General features: G+C 41.8%; 1 protein-coding gene across 1 annotated transcript in view; it reads right to left on the bottom strand.

Moving 5' to 3' along the window:
- Window positions 1-4,627: 4,627 nt before the first annotated feature.
- KCNK1 (potassium two pore domain channel subfamily K member 1) overlaps window positions 4,628-20,469 on the bottom strand; it is a 41,545-nt gene continuing 25,703 nt past the window's right edge. The window contains exons 2-3 of the mRNA XM_069484693.1: window positions 8,963-9,358; window positions 4,628-5,882 (exon numbers count right to left, since the gene is read on the bottom strand). Of these exons, the coding sequence (XP_069340794.1) occupies window positions 5,623-5,882; window positions 8,963-9,358 (656 nt within the window). The 3' untranslated portion in view covers window positions 4,628-5,622. The remainder of the gene's footprint in view (window positions 5,883-8,962; window positions 9,359-20,469) is intronic.

The following is a 20,469-nucleotide window of genomic DNA, read 5'->3' as shown; positions in this document are numbered from 1 at the left end:
GTTTTTAAGGTCACATTGTCCTAAACTGCTACATATCACACCATGTACTAAGTTGGTAACAACTGCTTAGAGGAAGGATTTCATCATGCAAATGAGCATATAAAAAAGGGCGCTTCCACCAAATGAATGAAGCAAGTTAAACCAATGATGTTTACGCAGAGCAAGAACAAAGTAAGGCAGGAGTTTTGTGTAAAATATACGAATGTCTTTGAGCACCTATGGATTCGTTGGAAGGTCTACATATCTGGTGGCTAATAACACTGGGTTTCTAGCCACTGCTTAGAAGTGGAAATTAAATGCTGATGGATATGAGTGAAAATATTTATATTTGTATTTATGTGTGTCATTTATACAAATAATGGAAGCGAGGATGAAAACACTCTCAAAACTCCGCTGATTTCTTCACCCCCAAATAAATAATATAGATATTTTTTCTTTATACAAGATTTTTGTAGTACTGTCTTCTTCCCATGTAAATGATGGCAAGTTACCTCAAGGTGGAAAACGAGAGGCTTAGCCTCAGAGAATTTTCCAGGCAAAGGGAATTACCACTTAAAACTTAAACCTCTGAAAACAAATTCTAACCATTTCGTATGGAAATACATATTCGTTTATTCTGTCTCTCTAAACACAGTTTAATGTTGTTATGAAAATTGTGTTATTGAAATAACATCAAAAGTAATGTTGTGCTGTCCTTGGGGACCACTTGCCCCTTCCTGACTCCTTAGTCTGGGTCTGCCCTAGGGGTTTGTTTGTAGGAAAGAGTAGTTGACAGTATAGTCTACTATTTCCTGTACTTGGTAGCTGTTAGCACATGACAAGGGTGTCACAGTGCACTTGGACCCAGAAGCCACACGCAAGTGTCCCAGCAAATTTTTACTCTTGTGGAAAATCCATTTTTGTCACAAGTAAGTATTCACACTTTTACAATATTTGGACCTGAGTATGACCTGCCATTGGCTTACAATGGCTAAAAGTTGCTATGAGTAAGATAGGTTGTCATGTCCTTAGAGGATGTGGTCATTTTTCCTTTTCAGTATAAAAGAGAGTGGTCAGCCTGCTCTACCCAGACTCTGAGTGCCACAGGTTGGCAAGGGGATGGTGCAAGGACTGCGGATGTTGTCATAGGAACTGAGAGATAATGCTATTTAATATTTTAAGGCTGCCTAAGCAATTGCTCAGTAATTATTGCCAACTTGCCTTTCGAAATGTAATTTTTTTATTCATGCCACCAGAAATTGTAATATGAAGTGCAATAACACAAAATTTGAGAACTATTTGGTAGCAATTGCTAAAATGATTGAGAGGCCATTAGGCTGAGCAAACCAAAACCCAATTCAATGTAGAGAGTGAAATAACACTTAAACTTTACCAATCAGAAACCACCAACAAACCTCTAACAAGTGACTTTCCACCAGATCATACCCAAATCAGACAAATGGCTAGCTGTAGCCAATCAGGTAATTTCTTTACTTTGTTTCCGTGTTCAGCCTCTAAAAGCCCACTGCTCACTCTGCTAAAGTGGAATTCTGTGAAGCTCTTTAGGTTCTGAGTGCTGACCAATTCATGAATCCTTTCACACTCTGTTAATCTTGTCTGAAGTTTTTCTTTTAACACAGCTCTCACCTTTATTTTTTGTGGATTGGGAAACCAGGGTAACAATTTTCGTAGAACTGTGTGCAAAGTATTGTAAGTGTGAGCATGCTCAGAGTAAAGCAAAGAAAGGGTTTACTTCTTATTAAATGTGCTTTTTTTTTTTTGCCAGGCTATACAAAATACTTCTAAAAGCATTTTTTATTTAATTCTGGGTTCTTTACTGTATTTCAGAAAGCGGAGTTTGCCTAATAGCACGTATTAGTTAAGTGAGATGTTAGGAAAATTGTCTTCAGCGAACAATTCTCACACAAAAGGCTTCAAAGCACCAAATTTCCATAAAGTAAAACTCTTGGAAAAGAATAAATCACCATAGGAAAAACTTTAAATGTGCTACGGAGACAGGCTTAAACTTTACTGAGCATGGTCAAATAAAGTAAAAGGCAAATCTTGTATCATTCCAACTTCAGCTATGTTACTAAGAAACTTTTGTTTCTAAATTTGCATATACGCATTTCTGAAACTACATCCCAAAGGGACTGCCTTCTGCCATCGAGATCAGTATTCATCCCAGCTCTTCTCAGCACGGAGGCTTTGACAACTACGAATCTCAGAATGAATGTGTCATGCCACACAACCAGGAAGCTCTGCCCTCACTGAATTCTGAATAAGAGACAGATAATTTTATTATCACTCTTCAATGCATGCTTCTGTCAATTTAAAATGAACGCTTATTTGAGGCAAATAACTGCTTTAAGTAAGAGGACAATGTACAACTGATAACTTTAAAAAGTTAAAAAGGTTTTGCATTGACCATTTCGGTGATCTTGAGGTCTCCGGATTTATAAATATCTCCTCATTCATTTTCCAAAAGGCACATAAGGATGGTTTGTCAAAAGTATGAAAGTAACTATTTTTTCAGGCAAAAAAAAAAAAAAAAAAAGTGACCCCATGTCTTCATAATCTAATCATTTCCAGACATTTTTTTTTAAGTCACATCAAATTTCTGTCTTCAGAAAATGTTCCTTTTTTTCCTCCCACTTGTCTTCCTCTTCAAATTTTGAAAAAATTCATCTTAAATATCTTGAAGCATGATTGCTATAGGCAGAAATCAGTGTCCTAAATGGAGTGGTCTGGGCCAAACTTTATCTGTTCCAGGAATCTTTTACAAGATTTTTAGAGGCTGCTCCCAACCCTTGGTCTGAGCTACTCTGTTCTCTGCTCACGTTGAGTATATTTGCTGTTTTGAAATCATCCCTACCAGACTTGGGAAACATTTAAATTCACACACAGTAGTACTCTTCCGGAAGGACAAGGATTTCTGCTGTTTCTGTATCGCTAAGGGCATTCTGCGGGATTCTCAGGAACTTGAATCTCGCACACTCACGCTCAGCAGGTGAATTCAGCCTGTACTCATTACCCAGAATCATCTAGTATCACTTCCACTTCCAACTTTCTACTCTCTCACCTCCAACTAAAAGGCTCCCAATGTCAGCTCTGGCTTAGCTACGCTACCTGACCTTCCTCCTCCTTGTCCTGCCCCCAGCAAACCCTGTTTCTGTTCTCCAAGAGGCTGACCCTGGGCTCCTCCTGGCTGTCACAGCACGCTCCTCCCTGGGGACCACAGGGCAGCATCCGTCCATCGGCCAGACAGGAAGAAACCCCAGAGCAGACGCGCTCATTACATCCCCTATATGATGGGGTGGGGGTGGGGAAACTTGCTCCAATTTTTGCACCTCATCCATCACATTAAGGACAACAACAATTGGAGGGCACATTAAGGTCTAATGTCCTCTCTGCAGGTTCACATAAGCTTCTAAAATTAAGTACCACACTCTATTTCTTCCTTTCTTTTTTTTTTTTTGGAGACAGAGTCTGGCTCTGTTGCCCGGGCTAGAGTGCCGTGGCGTCAGCCTAGCTCACAGCAACCTCAAACTCTTGGGCTCAAGCGATCCTCCTGCCTCAGCCTCCCGAGTAGCTGGGACTACAGGCATGCACCACCATGCCCGGCTAATTTTTTCTATATATTTTTAGCTGTCCAGATCATTTCTTTCTATTTTTTAGTAGAGACTGAGGTCTCACTCTTGCTCAGGCTGGTCTCAAACTCCTGACCTCGAGTGATCCTCCCGCCTCTAGGATTACAGGCATGAGCCACCGTGCCCGGCCCACACTCTATTTCTTATTAATGACATCTGATTCAGAATTTTTCCTTCATGCACTTCCTCATTTTCTGAACGTAGAACTCCCCTCTCACATTAGAGCCAAGCAGCTATGGCAAACCAGCCATTTTCTCCTGCAATGGGTACAACAGAATGATACTCTCCAAGGCTAACCCAAGCGTTGTGACCACCATAGACTTTGCAGACCCGGTCACGGCCATGATGCACGCCTCTGTCCTCTAAGGAGTCTCCGCTCCTTCACCAGGGGTCTGCCCCTTGCCCAGCTATCTTCCATCTCAGAGACGGTCACAGGGAAGAAATGTGCTTACGGGGCAGCAGAGCCCAGACTTGGAAAGGCTGCAAAGGATCTGCGGACCACAGAACCCACGGCACGGGAGCTAGGAAGTGGCTCGGTGGTGGTGGGGGTGCGGGGTATGGGGTCAAAGCAACTCCTTGTTATATTACCCCAAATATATGGTTTTATTGCTCTGAGATGAGATGTGATTTTTATACAATAAAAAGAAGGGCCCTGTTCTAAGTCAGGGGACTTAGGATATTTGCAGGATGACACAGCTGTGAACAGGACAGGGCTGGAAGGTCACTGAGTGAGCTACCTAACGTGAGGAGGCCCTGCCCTGCGATCGGGGCGCTGATTTTTACCAACCCCCAGGCACCCCATCCTGGGCGGCTACCCACAGGAGGTGAGGCTTGGTTAGGAGTCACTGAGTAGCTCTTATCACATGGTGTCTTTCTCACTTTCTCTTCTAAAATCCTGAGTGCATCATTTAAATGTTACCTTTACGGTTTCTATAAAGGAATACCTACCTATACATAATCTACACAGAAGAAAACTTTCAATATATGAAATCATAGCATTGCAACCAGCTGTGATTTTTCTTTCTTTCCACTTGTAAATTTAAAATTCTCAGATTAATGCAACATAATCTTATTCATTTGGGGCTTTTATGTTCAGGTTCTGTGCTTTAGTGCTAGGTGGCTGCAAACCACAATGCACTTTCCAAACAAAGTGGCGTAACCTTTTTACAAATCCTATTCTGCGTTATTTGTTCACTTCCAAAAAATATGTTTATAAACATTTTAGACGTCGGATACCACTGTATTGCAGGAGGGTAGAAACATTTATTGTAGCTGAGGACTATAGCTGCTCACTCTTAAGTTTATTATTCCCCTTATTTTGTGGCAGGAGCTCTGGATTCTGTAGTATAAAGAGAAATCAAAAGAAAAAGTATCTACAATCTTGGTTTAAGAAGTAGACTGGGATCTGGTGACCTAAACCATATGTACAGGATATAAACATATTTATTCTTCATATGTACATAGTTAATGGTTACCTATGCATTATAAATAGTAGGTTTAACTTAGATTCTACAAAAATAATCATTTTGGATGGGCACATGCAAACTGGTACACATAAACCTATTTATAAAACACATCTCTAAGCTTTTTTTTTTTCTTTTTTTTGCTTTTAAATATAAATGTTGCTATTTGGCCCTCAGCTAAATGATTTAAACGCAAACCCCAAAGTTCCCAATTAAAAGTATAAAATCTGCTTCTATCCACAGCAGCATCTGCTTCCTGTATTCTTCTCCTATGCAAAGTCTAGATAATTCTGTCACATATGGGTTATAGGTACACATCCTATTTCTTTACTTATTAGACATCCCGGTAGGGTCCAAGCTTCCTTTGTTTCATTTTTTGCTTATTTTTTTATTTTTGTTTGTTTATTAAAATATTGCAAAACAGTAGATATTTCTTAAAATGGCATCACCTCAGCTTTTACATTCTGATAAAAATGAACATAACTAAGCCTCTTCCTCATGCCCTGACCCCGACGTGGCAAAGCCTGCACTTAATGGTTTGCGGAGCCATCAGAGCTGGTAGACAACTGGGTGGCCACAAAAGGCTCGTTTTGCTTCTGATCGTCTTTCATGCCAGCCGCCTGGTCTGTGATGGAGGAGAAAGACAGCTGGTCATGCTCGATGATGTGCACTTGATCTTCATCCTTGTCCTTCTTCACGTAGAACATCTTTCGGAATTTTTTCAGCTCATGGAGTTCACAGAAGGTTTCCAGAACTACCAACATGGCAATCAGGCCAAGTAGCAGGTAACCTGGTGAGAAAAAAGGACAGTGTCTCAGTGTGCTCCTGTCATGGCTAAGTAACGAGTGACTTACCTTCCCCCTTCCCACGCTTCCCGGAAACATTTATTAAGGAATAAATTCATTGCCAGTTTTCTAATTTCTAGGAAGGTTTTGAAGTCCATGGCTTAAAGAGGAACTATCCATTGTCAAAGAAGGAAAGACAATGAAGCAGGATTTAACCTTCTATGAACTTGGATTATTTAGAATCACAGGCTACAATTTTTTTTTTTTTTTTTTTTTTTAAGACAGGGTCTTGCTCTGTTGCTAGGTACTCCTCCAAGCTGGAGTGCAGTGGCATCATCATAACTCACTGCAACCTCAAACTCCTAGGCTCAAGCGATCCTCCTGCCTCAGCCTCCCAACGTGCTAGAATTACAAGCATGAGCCACTGTGCCTGGCCCTGAGATTTTTGAGAAAAAAAAAACAAAACAGTTAGGGCTGATGTGGCATTGTTAAAGACAGATAAGATAACACACTGCACTCATTAGAGTGAGACCTTCCATGCAAGGAGGGCTGGTCACCTCTGCTTTATAATCAGTGGCTTACAAAAAGCCAGTGACATTTTAGAAAAGTTTTTTATTTCTCATGGGGTGCTTAGAACAACACTTGGCACCTTTTTAAGAACTCAATAATACTCTTACTGTGATTTCTACTACAGAGTAAGAAATCTAATTATAGGAATTGCAGTTTAAGCTACATCTAAATTCCTTTAAGAATTGGTGTCAATGTTAAATAGGTCTCTGTGTGTGGCTGTTTACACTTGCACCTAAATCCAGCAGCAGACCAGGGCTCTCCATTATCTGACAGTTAAATTTTTTTGGCACGTGGACCACTCACTAGATAACTCTACCAGTTTCTTATTCTTAAAATAAAATAACAGTTGATTTGGGTACAGTGGAATTTATGATGGGAAATGGTGATTTTGAGTGAGTTACAACATTTTAAAAATCAGTTTCCAGGAAAAAAATAATCATCATGGAAAGGAACAGGAAAGTGAAAAATGAAAACTCCAAGAGTAACAAAAATTTCAAGTTCATGTCCCAGTAATGAAATGTTTGAGGAAGATTTTCCGAAAATACATTAAGTAGGAAAGCTAGAATTGGCAGCATAATATGAATAAAGAGGCTGATTATCTCAAACATGCAAAGTTTTAATATCTGCAGAATCTGACTATAAATTTTGATAATAATATAGTGCACGAACGTGCTCTTTGGATTGTAGAAACAGTAATGACATTGTTAGAGTAACTGATGAATCCATTACTTTTCTTTTATCATTATTTAGCAAAACTTGAGTGCTAACAAAAATACCCAGGGTTTTAGGCAAATCTGAAGGGCTTTGTCCTATCCACAAGTAACATACCTTTGGAACTCAAGATACTCAAGTTCTTCAACACTTGAACATAAACTAACTCTATGGACAGTGCCTAAGAAAACATGATCCACGTTGTACCAAGTGATGAAATGTTACGCAAGGATTTAGTATTATAAGAAAAGCTAAGGAAGTTAAAAAGGCTGGGCAAAATTATGAGATGACAATTTACCCTGGGGAAAAGTGTTGTAGCTGGCAGACGTAATTACATAAACAGTCTACTTTCCAAAGTCATGAAAAAAATAATAAAATAACCCATTACACGACAAGAAAGTTAAGATAATGTTTATGGTGCTATCAAATTCACAAATGCAAAAAACATCTCTGATGCTACTGGCTGCCACCACCCCAGGCGTGCTGAAACTGTCAGGCTCCAATAGCGCTGGTCGCAGTGTGAACCTGTAGCGCCATTTGGAAAGTAGCAGGTCAACATGTTCTGGGAGTCACAAAAAGGCGTATTCACTTCGGGCCAGTAATTCTACTTCTTGGAAGGATATCAAAGTAGAAAAAGTATAAATACACAAGGACATTTTCTATAGTGTTATTTATATTAGTCTCAAATTAGCAGAAACCTAAATGGTCCATAATAGAGATATGGCTGGATCATGGTATAGCCCCCTGGTGAAATATTATGCGGACTCTATCAATATTCCTTATGGTAACTAGAGGAAATATAAAATCATGCTTGTAGTCATTTGGCAAGTATCTATTGAATTTGTATGGAAGCCAGGCGCTGTTCAAAGTATTGGGGATTTATGAGTGAAGTCTTTGTTCTGGGCAAGTCCATGGGTCAATGGAAATGTTAAAATACACACAGTTCAACTAAGCATTTTGTGAGGTTAAGACTACAAGACAGGGGCAGGACAGAGTGTTTGACTCCAGAGTATCGACTATGACTTCCTAGAAGACATGACCTCATGAATTGAAAAATTCTTGAGAAGACAGAAATGAAAACTGTGTGTACATTACAACCACAATTCTATGCGTCTTGGAAAAGATAGGAAAGGCTCACACAAAACTGAACAGCTTCTTGAACATGGATGGCTAAGTTTTCTATGATATTCTACTGAATTTAAAATGAAACTCATTTAAAAGTTATAAGTCACTGGCCATCTGCATCTTAATGTCCATTTTATTTTCCAAATATAAAATTCTGAAAACAGTTAACATAGGCTAACTTCTTCGAAAAAGAACCAGATGGACAAATGAGATGAGCAGCTCTTTTTAAGATTTTCCTGGTAAACTAAAGAACATGATTGATAGTAACAGGCTCTATCTGAGCCCTAGTTTTCTTGGACTTACAATAAAGTATTTAATAAAGTAGAGCAACCTTTTTTTTTTTTAATTAAAAAAAAAAGTTGGTTATTAAGCACATTCCATATGATGTATTTTTACCCTGTAATTTATAATGCCTATTACATTATTATTGTAATGTAACAAATCAATTAGTCATTTTAAGGTCCCTGGGAAAAATAACTCACTAATAAGATTTCTGCATGCAGAGTTTTGAAGGGATTCATGAAATGAAGTAGTTATGGGGAGGTGGTTAATTCAGAAGCCTTATCAATGAGAGGAAGCAGTCCAGGCTTTTAAGAAAGACTATTCTTTGGCAGGCGAGGAGGAGCTTGGAATGGCAAAACAGAGACAGAAGGAGCAGCCCGTGAACGCTGATACTCACACGTGATCCCAATCTTATAGAGCTCCCTGAATTTTTGATTGTAGCCTTCTCCAGGAACGTAATCTCCCAGGCCAATGGTGCTCAGGGAAATAAAACAAAAATAAAAGGATTCGAGGAAGTTCCAGTCATCCTCCAGCACAGAGAAAACAGCGGCTGGGATGAAGAAGAAACAGGATACGGTGACAAAGCCGAGGACCACGGCGTGGACGATGGCCACCACCTGCTTGGAGAAGCCCCAGCGGACGTGGAAGTAGAGGACAGGCCTGCGGGTGACGTGCACGGTGACACGCTGGACCACGGCTGTCAGGAACAGGAGGGTGAAGGGAATGCCGATGACTGAGTAGATGATGCAGAAGGCCTTGCCCCCGTCCGACAGGGGCACGGTGTGGCCATAACCTGCAAGAAGAACAAGGTCACTGGGGTGAAGAGGAACAGAGGGACTGGCAAACACTGTTTTTTTGTTTGTTGTTGTTGTTGTTTTTTGAGACAGAGTCTTGCTCTGTCACCCTGGGTAGAGTGCCATGGCGTCAGCCTAACTCACAGCAACCTCAAACTCCTGGGCTCAAGCGATCCTCCTGCCTCAGTCTCCCGAGTAGCTGGGACTACAGGCATGCACCACCATGCCTGGCTAATTTTTTATTTCTATTTTTAGTTGACCAGATAACTTTTTCTATTTTTAGTAGAGATGGGGTCTACTGGGTCTACTCCTGGCCTCAAGAGATCCTTCTGCCTTGGCCTCCCAGAGTGCTAGGATTGCAGGCGTGAGCCACCGGGCCCGGCCTGCAAACATATCTTTAAACAGTGTACATGTATCGTCTGCCCTTATTCCCCTCACACTGAGAAGAACGAGACTTTAGAGGTCTCCTATGTTAAAGGCTCTGGCATAATTGTTACGTCAGTAAAATTCAACAGTGGATGGCAACAATTTGGAAGTCCATGGCTCTTTATAAACCCTGATCAGCAATTCCAACACATCAGAGTCTCTGGTCTTGGATTCACCACCAGGCTGAAGAGAAAGAAATTCTGTGTGGTTGGGAGCCCAGGCCCACACTAGCTTAGACCACCAGGAAAAACTCACCAGTTGCTTTGGCAGAGCTGACCTGTGTCCCCCACAACCCCCAGGAATCCTCATTAGCATCTAATCCCCAGTCTACACTCACCTCACAAACACACTACTCATAGAATGTTCTAGCAGGAATGACTAACAAATAAAATAAAGGTGTGTGAATAGAGCCAAGCTGATACAAGTATACTGGGAGGGTGGAGTAGACACAATGCAGATACAGACGTCAAAAAAGAGGAAGAGAAGTTAAGATTAAAACACACCAAGTCAAAGGATTGAGCACTTCTTTTCAAATATTTTGCCCAATTATCTGTTTAAATAGCACAATTGGAAACCAACACATTTTTTCCCTCCTGTCATTTCCATATGTGCAAAGATGCCATAAATTCCACCAAAAAAAATTTTAAAAATTACATTAGGATCAGTGGTTAAAATATATGTCTGTTTTACTTTCTACAAGGTTCGAGTTATTCCCTAATCAAGTAAATCAAGAGACTCTTTGTCCAACAAATGTTAGCAGGAGAGAACCCAGCGGGGCCTGACGCTCGGTGGGCTGCTTTTCAAATCTCATGAGCACATTTTCCTAAAAGGACTAACATGTCTGAACATGTCAGTGCAGGAAAAAGCCAACTAAATACATTTTTTATGAAAGTGGATTCTGAGAAAAACTCACATATGCGATTATAATTGAAAACGAGTTTCAAAATCTGATCTCTAAAATACATCCTGCTTAAAAATAAACAAAACCTTCAGTTGCAGATCCTCCAAATTCTCTGCCTTCTACCTAAGACCCAACTCCATATGGTTAATAAAAAATTCCCTTGTTTATACCCAGGTACAGGCTCAAAACAACAGAGTCAGTGTTCTCAATCCTCTGTCCCAGAGGGTACACGGTTTATGAATGAACTATAGCAAGCCCGAGGAATCCTCTGAAATTGTATGGAAACTTGCACCTCTGCCCACATAAGCATTTTCTGGGGAACAGATTCCAGAGCTTAGATTCTCAAAAGGGCTATGTGTCCTCAAACGGTTAAGAATCATCTTTCTGAGTGTCAGTTCCTGAATCCATCTGGTCCCTGCACCCCCTACTGCTCCTGGAATGCGGTGGCTAATTTGGGGCCTGGTATTTAAAGACGGAAATGGGGGAGCTGGGGAGTATCTGGAGAACAACAGGAAGGACGGTGTGCGCATGCCCAGTAAAGTTCACGCAACATATGGAAGCAGGAAACGCTGAACGTTTGGTTTTAAGGGAAAAAAATGGGCAAGAAGAATGGGGCTTGTTCTGAGCAAAGCAGCCCACATCCCAGAAACTCCGGGGCTGATGGCAGCTACAGTTTTAGCTTGGCCTTAGGGAGGGCTGTACTGACGATCGCAGATATCTGGAACAAAATCTGAAAATGGAATTTTATTTAACTATAACAAAACCAACTGGAAAGCGATTCACAGATTTAATGACAAACCAGTGGCTAAAAGTACTAGGAAATAAAAGTACCCACACGACTAGAGGGTCAACAGAGACTTCAGGTGATGGATTTGACTTTGGCAGGGAGGGAAGCACAGATTAGCTGAGCCAGCTGGACTATAAAAAGCCTGTAAGTCTCCAATTTTATGACTTTTTGGGGTAGCATTTTTATAAATTAGCTTTTCCTAAAAGTATAACACACCTATGTCACATCTTCTGTACCATCTGTTCCAATAAATTACACAGTTTAGGTTCTAGCAGAGGAAAAAAAAATAAACAAAATTCTAGTTTTAAAATGTTTTAGGAGATGACTTTTCCCTCAAATTATGATAGCTCTTTGTATGAGAATGTTAACTAAATCTCATTTACTAAAATGTTACCTCCAAGCAATAAAGATAATTATTCTAAGACTCTCAGATCTCTCTGCAGCGATGGCATTTTTATGCTAGTACTCTAATATATTCCCACTAAGAGATGAAAAGTCACCAACATGCAGATCCTTACCGAAAGCCATTTTCTTCTCCTGATGCGTACATAAATAATTTTTGTTAATGGAAAGTGAAATATAAATTTTACATGGCATTCATATTCCCTACACTTTTAGCGCGGGCCGTATTGGGAACACCATCCTCCATATGGACCACACGGCCATTCTTTTGCAACAGAGAGCTTAATGCATCCGATGGAAACTTTCAGTCCTATTGAATTTTAATGAAGTGGTGAATAATTTATTCAGGTTCAGTCAATTGAACCTACAGATAAATCATGAAGCAAAGCTCATATTTTAAAATCTTATAATATAATCATATTTAACTCCGATATAAACCATGAAGAATTTAGCAAAATATGAATAAAGCCTGCATATTTGGGGGTTCTTTACATGAGAGGATTAATGAAATGTGGTATATGTATACCATGGAGTACTACTCAGCTATAAGAAATAATGGTGATCTAGCACCTCTTGTATTTTCCTGGATACAGCTGGAACCCATTCTACTAAGTGAAGTATCCCAAGAACGGAAAAATAAGCACCACATGTACTCACCATCAAATTGGTTTCACTGATCATCACCTAAGAACACATTTAGGAATAACATTAATCGGGTGTGGGGCAGATGTGGGAGGGGACGGGAGGGGATGGGTGTATACACACATAATGAGTGCGATGCACATCGTCTAGGGGATGGACTCGCTTGAAGCTCTGATTTGGGGCAGGGAGTGGGGGCAAGAGCAATATACGTAACCTAAACCTTTGTACACCCATAATATGCTGAAATAAAAAAAAACACAATAAATAAATAATACAAAAGTTTTTTTTCCTAAGGCTATTAATATAATTTGGGGGCCCAAAAGATTGAACATAACAAAATCTACTGAAAAAATTTACTTTGAAATTAGTTGGGATCCTGAGATAAAACTCCCACGTACAAATGGTCTTGTATTCTAGCCTCCTCTTCCAGAATTGCTAGGTTTCCTGTTAGGACTTTGCACCTATGGGGCATATGGGACCATACATATAATGGGTGGTCACACCGATGACAGGTCCTACAAAATCTTGCTTCCCTCTGACTACTCTAACTACAAGCCCTGACACCATGCTAGCTGCGGCTATGCTGTGCCAGGTATGGGCCTTCGGGTTTTTCTGGTGTTTAAATGCTCCTGAATGAGGGCCAAGACAGACAGCCTTTGTGGGCTCCTCTTAGTACATTGGAGCAAGTCACTGACATGCAACTTCTTCACACGTACCAGATGCTTTTGAGAGAGGTGCAGCTTACAAGGACCCCATGTCGTGACCTGGAGCGTATAATACATACCCTCATTTATTTGCATTATTTAGTATGATATGGATCAATGTATACATTCTCCAGTAAGTTAGCTTGATGCATGCTAAAAAAAAAAAAAAAAAGCTACAAAAGAAGTCTTGGCCTCTGAAATCAATTGCAATAGAGATACTGAAATCAGACGCAATGTTGTGTCTTCTGTAAAACAGACTTGACTTTGCAATCCTACACTTTAGCTCACTCATTATCGCTTTCCCACTGTACTGTATGCCCCAGGGGGAAGACCATGACCTCCCCTACTTTCAGTCTCTCCAGGCTCCCGGACCCCAGTGCTTATCTGCTATCCAATCCACAGTGAGCAGTTACACCGGTGCTATAAGTGACTTCAATCTGGGGTGGGCTAGAAACTCACTGGATGGTGATGAACAGGCGTCAGGTTGACTTTTCCCCCCCCACTTTAATCTTGTTCTTTGCTTGAAATAAGTTTCTGTTCCACATTGTCAATAAATGGTTAACTTCTAGATGACTCTATAAAACATGTACCTATTCATTGTACCCCTAAAACTAGTAATACTAATAATACCTAACTTTAATTAATCCCTGTTATTTCATTTCTCTATTCATTTTCTTTTGCCTAGTGTTGTTCACTATTTAACTTTTAAATATCTTGAACGACCTTTCTTAGCTTAAGAATTAAAATTACAGTGATTTTCTTATTTTCTCATATTTTTAGAACTGCTTTCCAATCTATTTTTTCAAATATGTACCCCTTACATGGTCTTTTCACACTGTCCTCGGCAGACTCTCACAAATCAAGATCATCTTATCATGTCTTGTCTCATAAAACCGAAAGTTTCAAAGACACAATTCTATTGAATACACTTTTTCAAACTCTTTATACGCCTTTCACCCATCCCTCTGTGCTGGTGAGGACCTGGGCGACAGCCCAGCTTTTGATCCTCTGGGTCCTCCTGTGTGAGCCTAAGTTTGTCCAAATGTAAAAAAAAAAAATAAAAAAAAATAAAAATCACATTTTTTTCAGTTATAATTTAGTAAAATTTGCGGGAAAATATTATATGCTATGGTAAGATAGCATAGGAAACAATCAGCAAAGGGGCTTTTTGTTTTTTCTAATCATCATAGTTACACTGTTCGCTACCAGGGGAAAAAAATCAGGTAATAATCTCTTTACCTTCCCAGACTCCACAGGCAAGATGGCTTGTTCCACTGAAGCATCTGCCGAGCACTGCTGTTTTATGCCTTGTTAAGTTACGGGGCCAGATAAAAGCAGCACAGAGACGCGCCCCACTACCAAACATGGAGTAACAAGCACAGGACGTCACAGTAGCAGCACAGCTTTCCCGGAATCCCAAGCAGTCACATCTTTAAAACCTAAGAATCCTACCTAAAGCTTTTTCATCCTGTAACTCCCTGATGCTGCCTTGGCTGGGGGCAGGAGGATGGATGGGGGGTTGGGAGAAGTGACAAGGAAACAGCTCACGTGAACAGGTTGATGTGTCCCCCTCTAACCAAAGCTGAAATCGACTCACCCTCACCGCTAGCGGCTTCGCAGCTTCCCGAGACACAGATAAGACGGGCTTCTTCCTCCCAGCCCTGGCTAGCTCTCTGGTAAGAGGCCCCTGTAATATTTTCTCTACTAAATTACAAGACAGGTTAATTACAGAAGCCTTTTAAAAACCAGCATGCTACCTAATGTTCTAACATTTTTTAAAAAGTAAATGTACAAAGTTTTATGATAAGGATTAAATAAAGGAAATGAAAAGGACTTAAAATGAAACTTTGCCACCCTGACTTGTTTAATCCTGAAACCCAGGTGAGGGCAGAGATGTTAATATTGCACTTGCTGATGATGTGCAATATTGCACGAAATTGTTGCTATTTTTCTTTCATATCCTTCCCTAAGGACTAGAAATCCACAAGAGTAGGCTGGTTCATGAGAAACTAGAAATGATAAGAGACGCTATCCGCTGGTGCAAATTAAAGAGCCCTGCCTGGTACGCCCTAGGCATGGGACTGGGTTTTTTCACATGTGTTACCCCAGTTGGTCCTCATCAGTGGGTACCTAAGTCTACTTGGGTTGCGATAACAGAACACCACAGACTGGGTGGCTTCTAGAGAAAAGAAATTTTTATTCTCACAGTTCCAGAGGCTGGGAAGTCCAGCAGATTTGGTGTCGGATGAGGGCCACTTCCTCACTCTAATTTCATTCACGTGGCAGAGGGACAGAGAGTCTCTCCCATGTCCCTTTTAGAAGGGCACTAACCCCCTTCATGGGAGCTCCATCCTCATGACCTAATCAATCACCCTCCAAAGGCTCCACCTCCTACTACCATCACCTTGGAGGTTCGGATTTCAACATGTCAATTTTGGGCTACGGGAGTGAAGAGAAACTTCCCTTTTACCCCAGAAGGTTCACTGGAAGATCAACTCACAATAAAGCAGACTGATAAGAGAAAGAGGTTACAAATGTACTTACTGTGCCCATGGGGAGAATCACAGAGTGATGATCCCATATTCCAATGGAGCCCAGAAGTTTCTATACCCTCATTTCGGAGAGGAGGGGGAGATGAGTTGAGTGGCAGTAAGTGGTTACCAGGGAGGACGAATAGATATTTGGGAGAATAAATTGATGAGGGGAAACAGATTGACTTGTAAACGATTCTCCTTGCAAATTAAATTAACCTGAGGGACAGATATTATATTTAAAATGATTTGGGCCAGGTCTGGTTGCATTCTTCATCTTCTTTCCTACAGTATATTGAGATAACAGGGAGGGGAAGAAAAGACAATTGCTCCTTTTGATGGGTCTGGTTTTTATGCAGATAGAGGGAAAGCCTCTTCCAATGCCTGTTGACCTCTAAGGACTTTTAATTCAAAATACTGTTTATACCAAGAAGTCATAGTTTTGAGTAAAACTTCCTAAGCTCCTTTGAGGGGACACAAACTCTCAGACTATAGCATTCCACCCCTGGCCTCCCAAAATTACATATTTTTCCTGCATGCAAAATACATTCATTCCATCCCAATGGTTCCAAAAATCTTAACTCATTCCAGCATCAACTCAGAAGTCTAGATTCCAAAGTCTCATTTAAATATCATCTACATCAGATATGGGTGAGTCACAAGGTAAGATTCATTCTGAGGCGAATTCTCCTCTAGCTGTGAGTCTGTGAAATTATTTAACAAGTTATGGGTTTCCAAGATACAATGGTAAATCAAGCATGGAATAGACATTTCCATTTCAAAAAGGAGAAACAGAAAGAAAATAGAAAAGAAGAAAGGTCTCTGGCAAGTCCAAAGCTTTAAGGCTCAAGAATAATCTTGGGCTCCATGCTCTGCCCTCCAGGCCCCCCCGGGCTGCAGCCCCACCTTCCCAACCCACTGGGGTGGTGGCCCTGCCCCCATGGCACCTCTGTGCCTGAGTCTTACCCTTCAGGCTCCCAGACTAGAATTGTGTGTTTATGGCTCCACAGTCTTGGGGTTGCTAAGGCGGCCCTGTCACACTTCTACCCTTGGGACTGCCCTAACAGGGCTCACTGTGGTGGCCCCAAGCTTGCTCACTTGGGCTTTTGCACCCTGGACCTGTGATGAGGGCAGGGGGGCAGCCCTGATTACTTCTGAATGCCTGAGTGTTGGCTTCTGTTTAGATGGTTGATGAATCTATTTATCAGATTGATTGTTTTGCCACACCCTTGGTCTTCTCTCCCTCCCAAAATCTGCTGGCACCCTGATCTTGGACTTCCCAGCCTCCAGACCTGTAAGAAATAAACTGGTCATTTATAAATTAGTCAGTCCAAGGTGTTTTGTTTTAGCAGCCCAAAAGGACTAAGACACACCCCTTTATGCAAAAGTAGATGAACGATATCGCCACTCAATCTATATAACTTGAAAACTACCCATTTTGCCAATGAAAAATTACTTTTAGCACTCCTTATGCTAATTAATGGACTCTCTAGTTAGATACTTAAGCACTTACTTGCCAAGACATCCTCTGGAGAGTGGATTCTTAGTTAGGGTCTTTCAAACGCACACTTCCCCTTGGGATATGTAGTCCTACTTAGGGAACTTCAAATGTTAACTCCCTATCCCTAGGGTGCAGATTAATTAATAAAAGTGCTATCACACTGTTTATGCAGAAAAATACATATTTTTACTTCTCCTAAGTGTCTCATAACACTGATAGACATTTCTTCTCGACAATCTGGCTTCTCTTGGCTCTTGGCTCTAGGTGATGGTCCAATTCGTGCTGGATTCCCTTTGGAAAGAACCCTGACTGGGGTCTTCCCTGGAAGACCACCTCTCCCTCTTGGCACAGAATAAAGAAGGTGAGGAACATGAGCCACCTGCACCCAAGACAAACATTTAACTTGAGCAAGAAATAACTCTATTATTGTAAGCCACTGAGGGTTTGGGGCCATGTTACTATAGCATCTCCTGGTAAAAAACGTACTAATGATATACCAGGAAAAAGATAAAAAGAAAGTGGAGGAGGTGTGTGGGATGAATGGAACAAGAATGGCAAGACTCAAAAGTTTTGACAGCTGCTTTATGCATGCACTGTGTATTTGTTACATAATTCTCTCTTATTGTGTATATGTTTGAAAATAATCATCATAAAAAGTAAAAAAGTTGAGGCTTGGAAATGTGGATGGAGGAACACAGATTTTTACCCGGACAACCTCTAGTACAAAGTTCTAGATTTTCTTTACTCCTAAAAATCCTGCTTTTGTACAGACAGCACTAAAAGTACACCTTACAGAAAATAAAATACAGAAAATAAATTACAGCACAGAGGTGTGGCACTTGCAAACATTCAAGTACAGCCAAACGTGATTTCTTCATTCGAAGCCCTCCAAATCTGTAATGATTCCATAATCTCCTCCAGTGGAAGAGTCAAACTCTCAGAACGTTCTTTGAGGGCACTCACTCCCAGGCCATAGGCAACCCAAAAGTACAAGGGGAAATTGGATAGAGGGGGATAGATTTTGGGGTTCTCTCAGGAGAGTTTCCAGGGATTTAAAGTCAATCAGCTTGTCTGCTCCCAGGCAGCTTGGAACAGAATTCTCGAAGAAGTCCAGGCCTGTTTACCAGGCTGGAGGGGCTCCTCCTGGTCTTACCAAGCTGTCACTGATGTGCGGTGTTCCAGAAAATGCTATCTCACTAAGGCTATAGGAACTGTAACCAGCCACTACACAGCTCCTGCACACATGCTGACTATGACTTCCAAATCTTATAAACTACCCGGTGTCCAAAGATCTTCCAGAGCAGAGTGCCCAAGTGGAGCCGAGAATTTGTAGCCAAAACTCCAACAGCAAGGCAGCCCTCTCTGTTGAGCATCGTGAGACACTGAAGAGGGAACTGAGGACCGATCAGAGGACAAGGAGGTAACAGGGGTAGGGGGCTCTAAGGGGCAGAAGTTCCCCATCCACAGCAGTGGCTCCTGTACCCTCTTCCCAAGGGACCTGGCAACACTCCCCTCGCTCTCCCTGGGGCAGTTGCAATGTCTGAGATAGGGTTATTTTTGCCTTAAGTCTCAACTCGTGTTTGCTGAGCCCGGATCATGTCCCAGGCAATGAGATTTGACAGCAATTCACATTCCCCTGTGAAGCCGCTGCGATTCATTATGCTAGAACACCTTCTCTCAAGATGGACGGGCAGGCGAAGGCGAAACAATCGCACGTGCCCAGGGAAATGCCAAGCGGCCTTCACCTAGAGCGAAGTCATGCCGAAAAGAAAAAGAATGAAATGGCAGGAACAGAGGCACGGATGAGATGCCGTTTATAAAACTGACACATTAATAACGGGATTCATGTACTATATTCCAGAAGATTAAATATTTGGTTCAGCAAAGTCATTTTGAATAAAATATTCTAACTCTCAGAAACGCTGGATTTTTAAGGGGAAACGGCAGAAGCCATGTACCAATACCAGGCCTCACTCACTGTTCCCGGTTTGGTGGGAGGATTTAGGGGCTCAAAATACACTCACTTTGCCTCAACTGGTTCAATCTGAGCTTCCATCCAAACCACTCTGCTGAAACAGGGCCGCTGTCTTAAGGCCACCAACGGCATCTATCTTGCCAAATCCCCAAATCAATTCTATCCTCCCCTTTCTCAACTTCTATGCACCATTTGCCCGGACTGATTCCCTGCTCTTCCTGAAACACCCTTTCCTGTTGGCTTCACACACACCTTGTTCTCACCACCATCTCCCAGCTCAAGAATCTTTCTCTGTTTCCTTTGCTGGTCCTTCCTCCTAGGCAAGCCCATCACGGGAGAGCCCTCCAGGTCCCAGCCCTCGGACCTCTACTGCAAATACACTCTCTCCCCGCACCAGGCATTTCCTATCTCTTTCACCTCATGGCCCACCAAAAAAAAAATAATAATAATAAATAAATAAAACGGTTCCAGCTCCAAAATTGTGGCCGCCCTGAGAGCCAAGGGGGATCAGAATCTAGTACACCTGTGACCTATTTATTAGTAGCATCGTATCTTCTAGGCAGCTCTCATGGGTGATCCTATTCCAACCTATGGCTTTAAATACCATCCTTACACCTGTGGTTCTCCCAACTCTGGCTGGACATGAACCTCACCTGGGGAGCTCTTAAATACATTGGAGATTTCATTTCAACGGTCCCAGATGAAACACAGTTAGGGAGATCTTTCTCTTTTTTGTGCCCTGGCACCTCTCACCCAACGTATCTACGACTGAAGCAGCAAGCGCCACCCACCTGTCCAGCCTCACTGTCTGCCCGTGCCGGGATCAGAGAACCGGGACACGGTCTCAGAACATCCCCTTGCCTTTCACGCTTGCATGAGTTTTCACAGGCTGCTCCCGTTCATCTTGCTGACCCGTCTCCAAACCCCCGGGGTCAGTCTCTGCTCATGTTCCCATTGTGCACAGCACCCTTTTCTCTTGCCCGTCCCGCGAAAGCTGCACGCTTCCTCTCCTGGCCTCTCTGGAAGGTTGCAGGGACCACAGGACAGAGCCCTGGCTAATGGGCTACAGGTGGGCATCTGCTGGAGGGAAGCTGGTTTAGAGAAACCTTTGTTGCTTCCTGCCTTTATAGCAAACAAAACGAGCCTGCATCCGAGCAGCCACCTCCTGAGGCTGGGGGACAAGCAGGAAGACAAAGCCAGCGTGAGAGACCAGAATACACCCCGCAAAGCATGAAGGACCA

Source organism: Eulemur rufifrons, chromosome 11 (assembly GCF_041146395.1).
Source record: "Eulemur rufifrons isolate Redbay chromosome 11, OSU_ERuf_1, whole genome shotgun sequence".
Lineage (NCBI taxonomy): Eukaryota > Metazoa > Chordata > Mammalia > Primates > Lemuridae > Eulemur > Eulemur rufifrons.
Note: the sequence above shows the minus strand (reverse complement) of the source record. Positions and strands in the feature narration are given on the sequence as shown.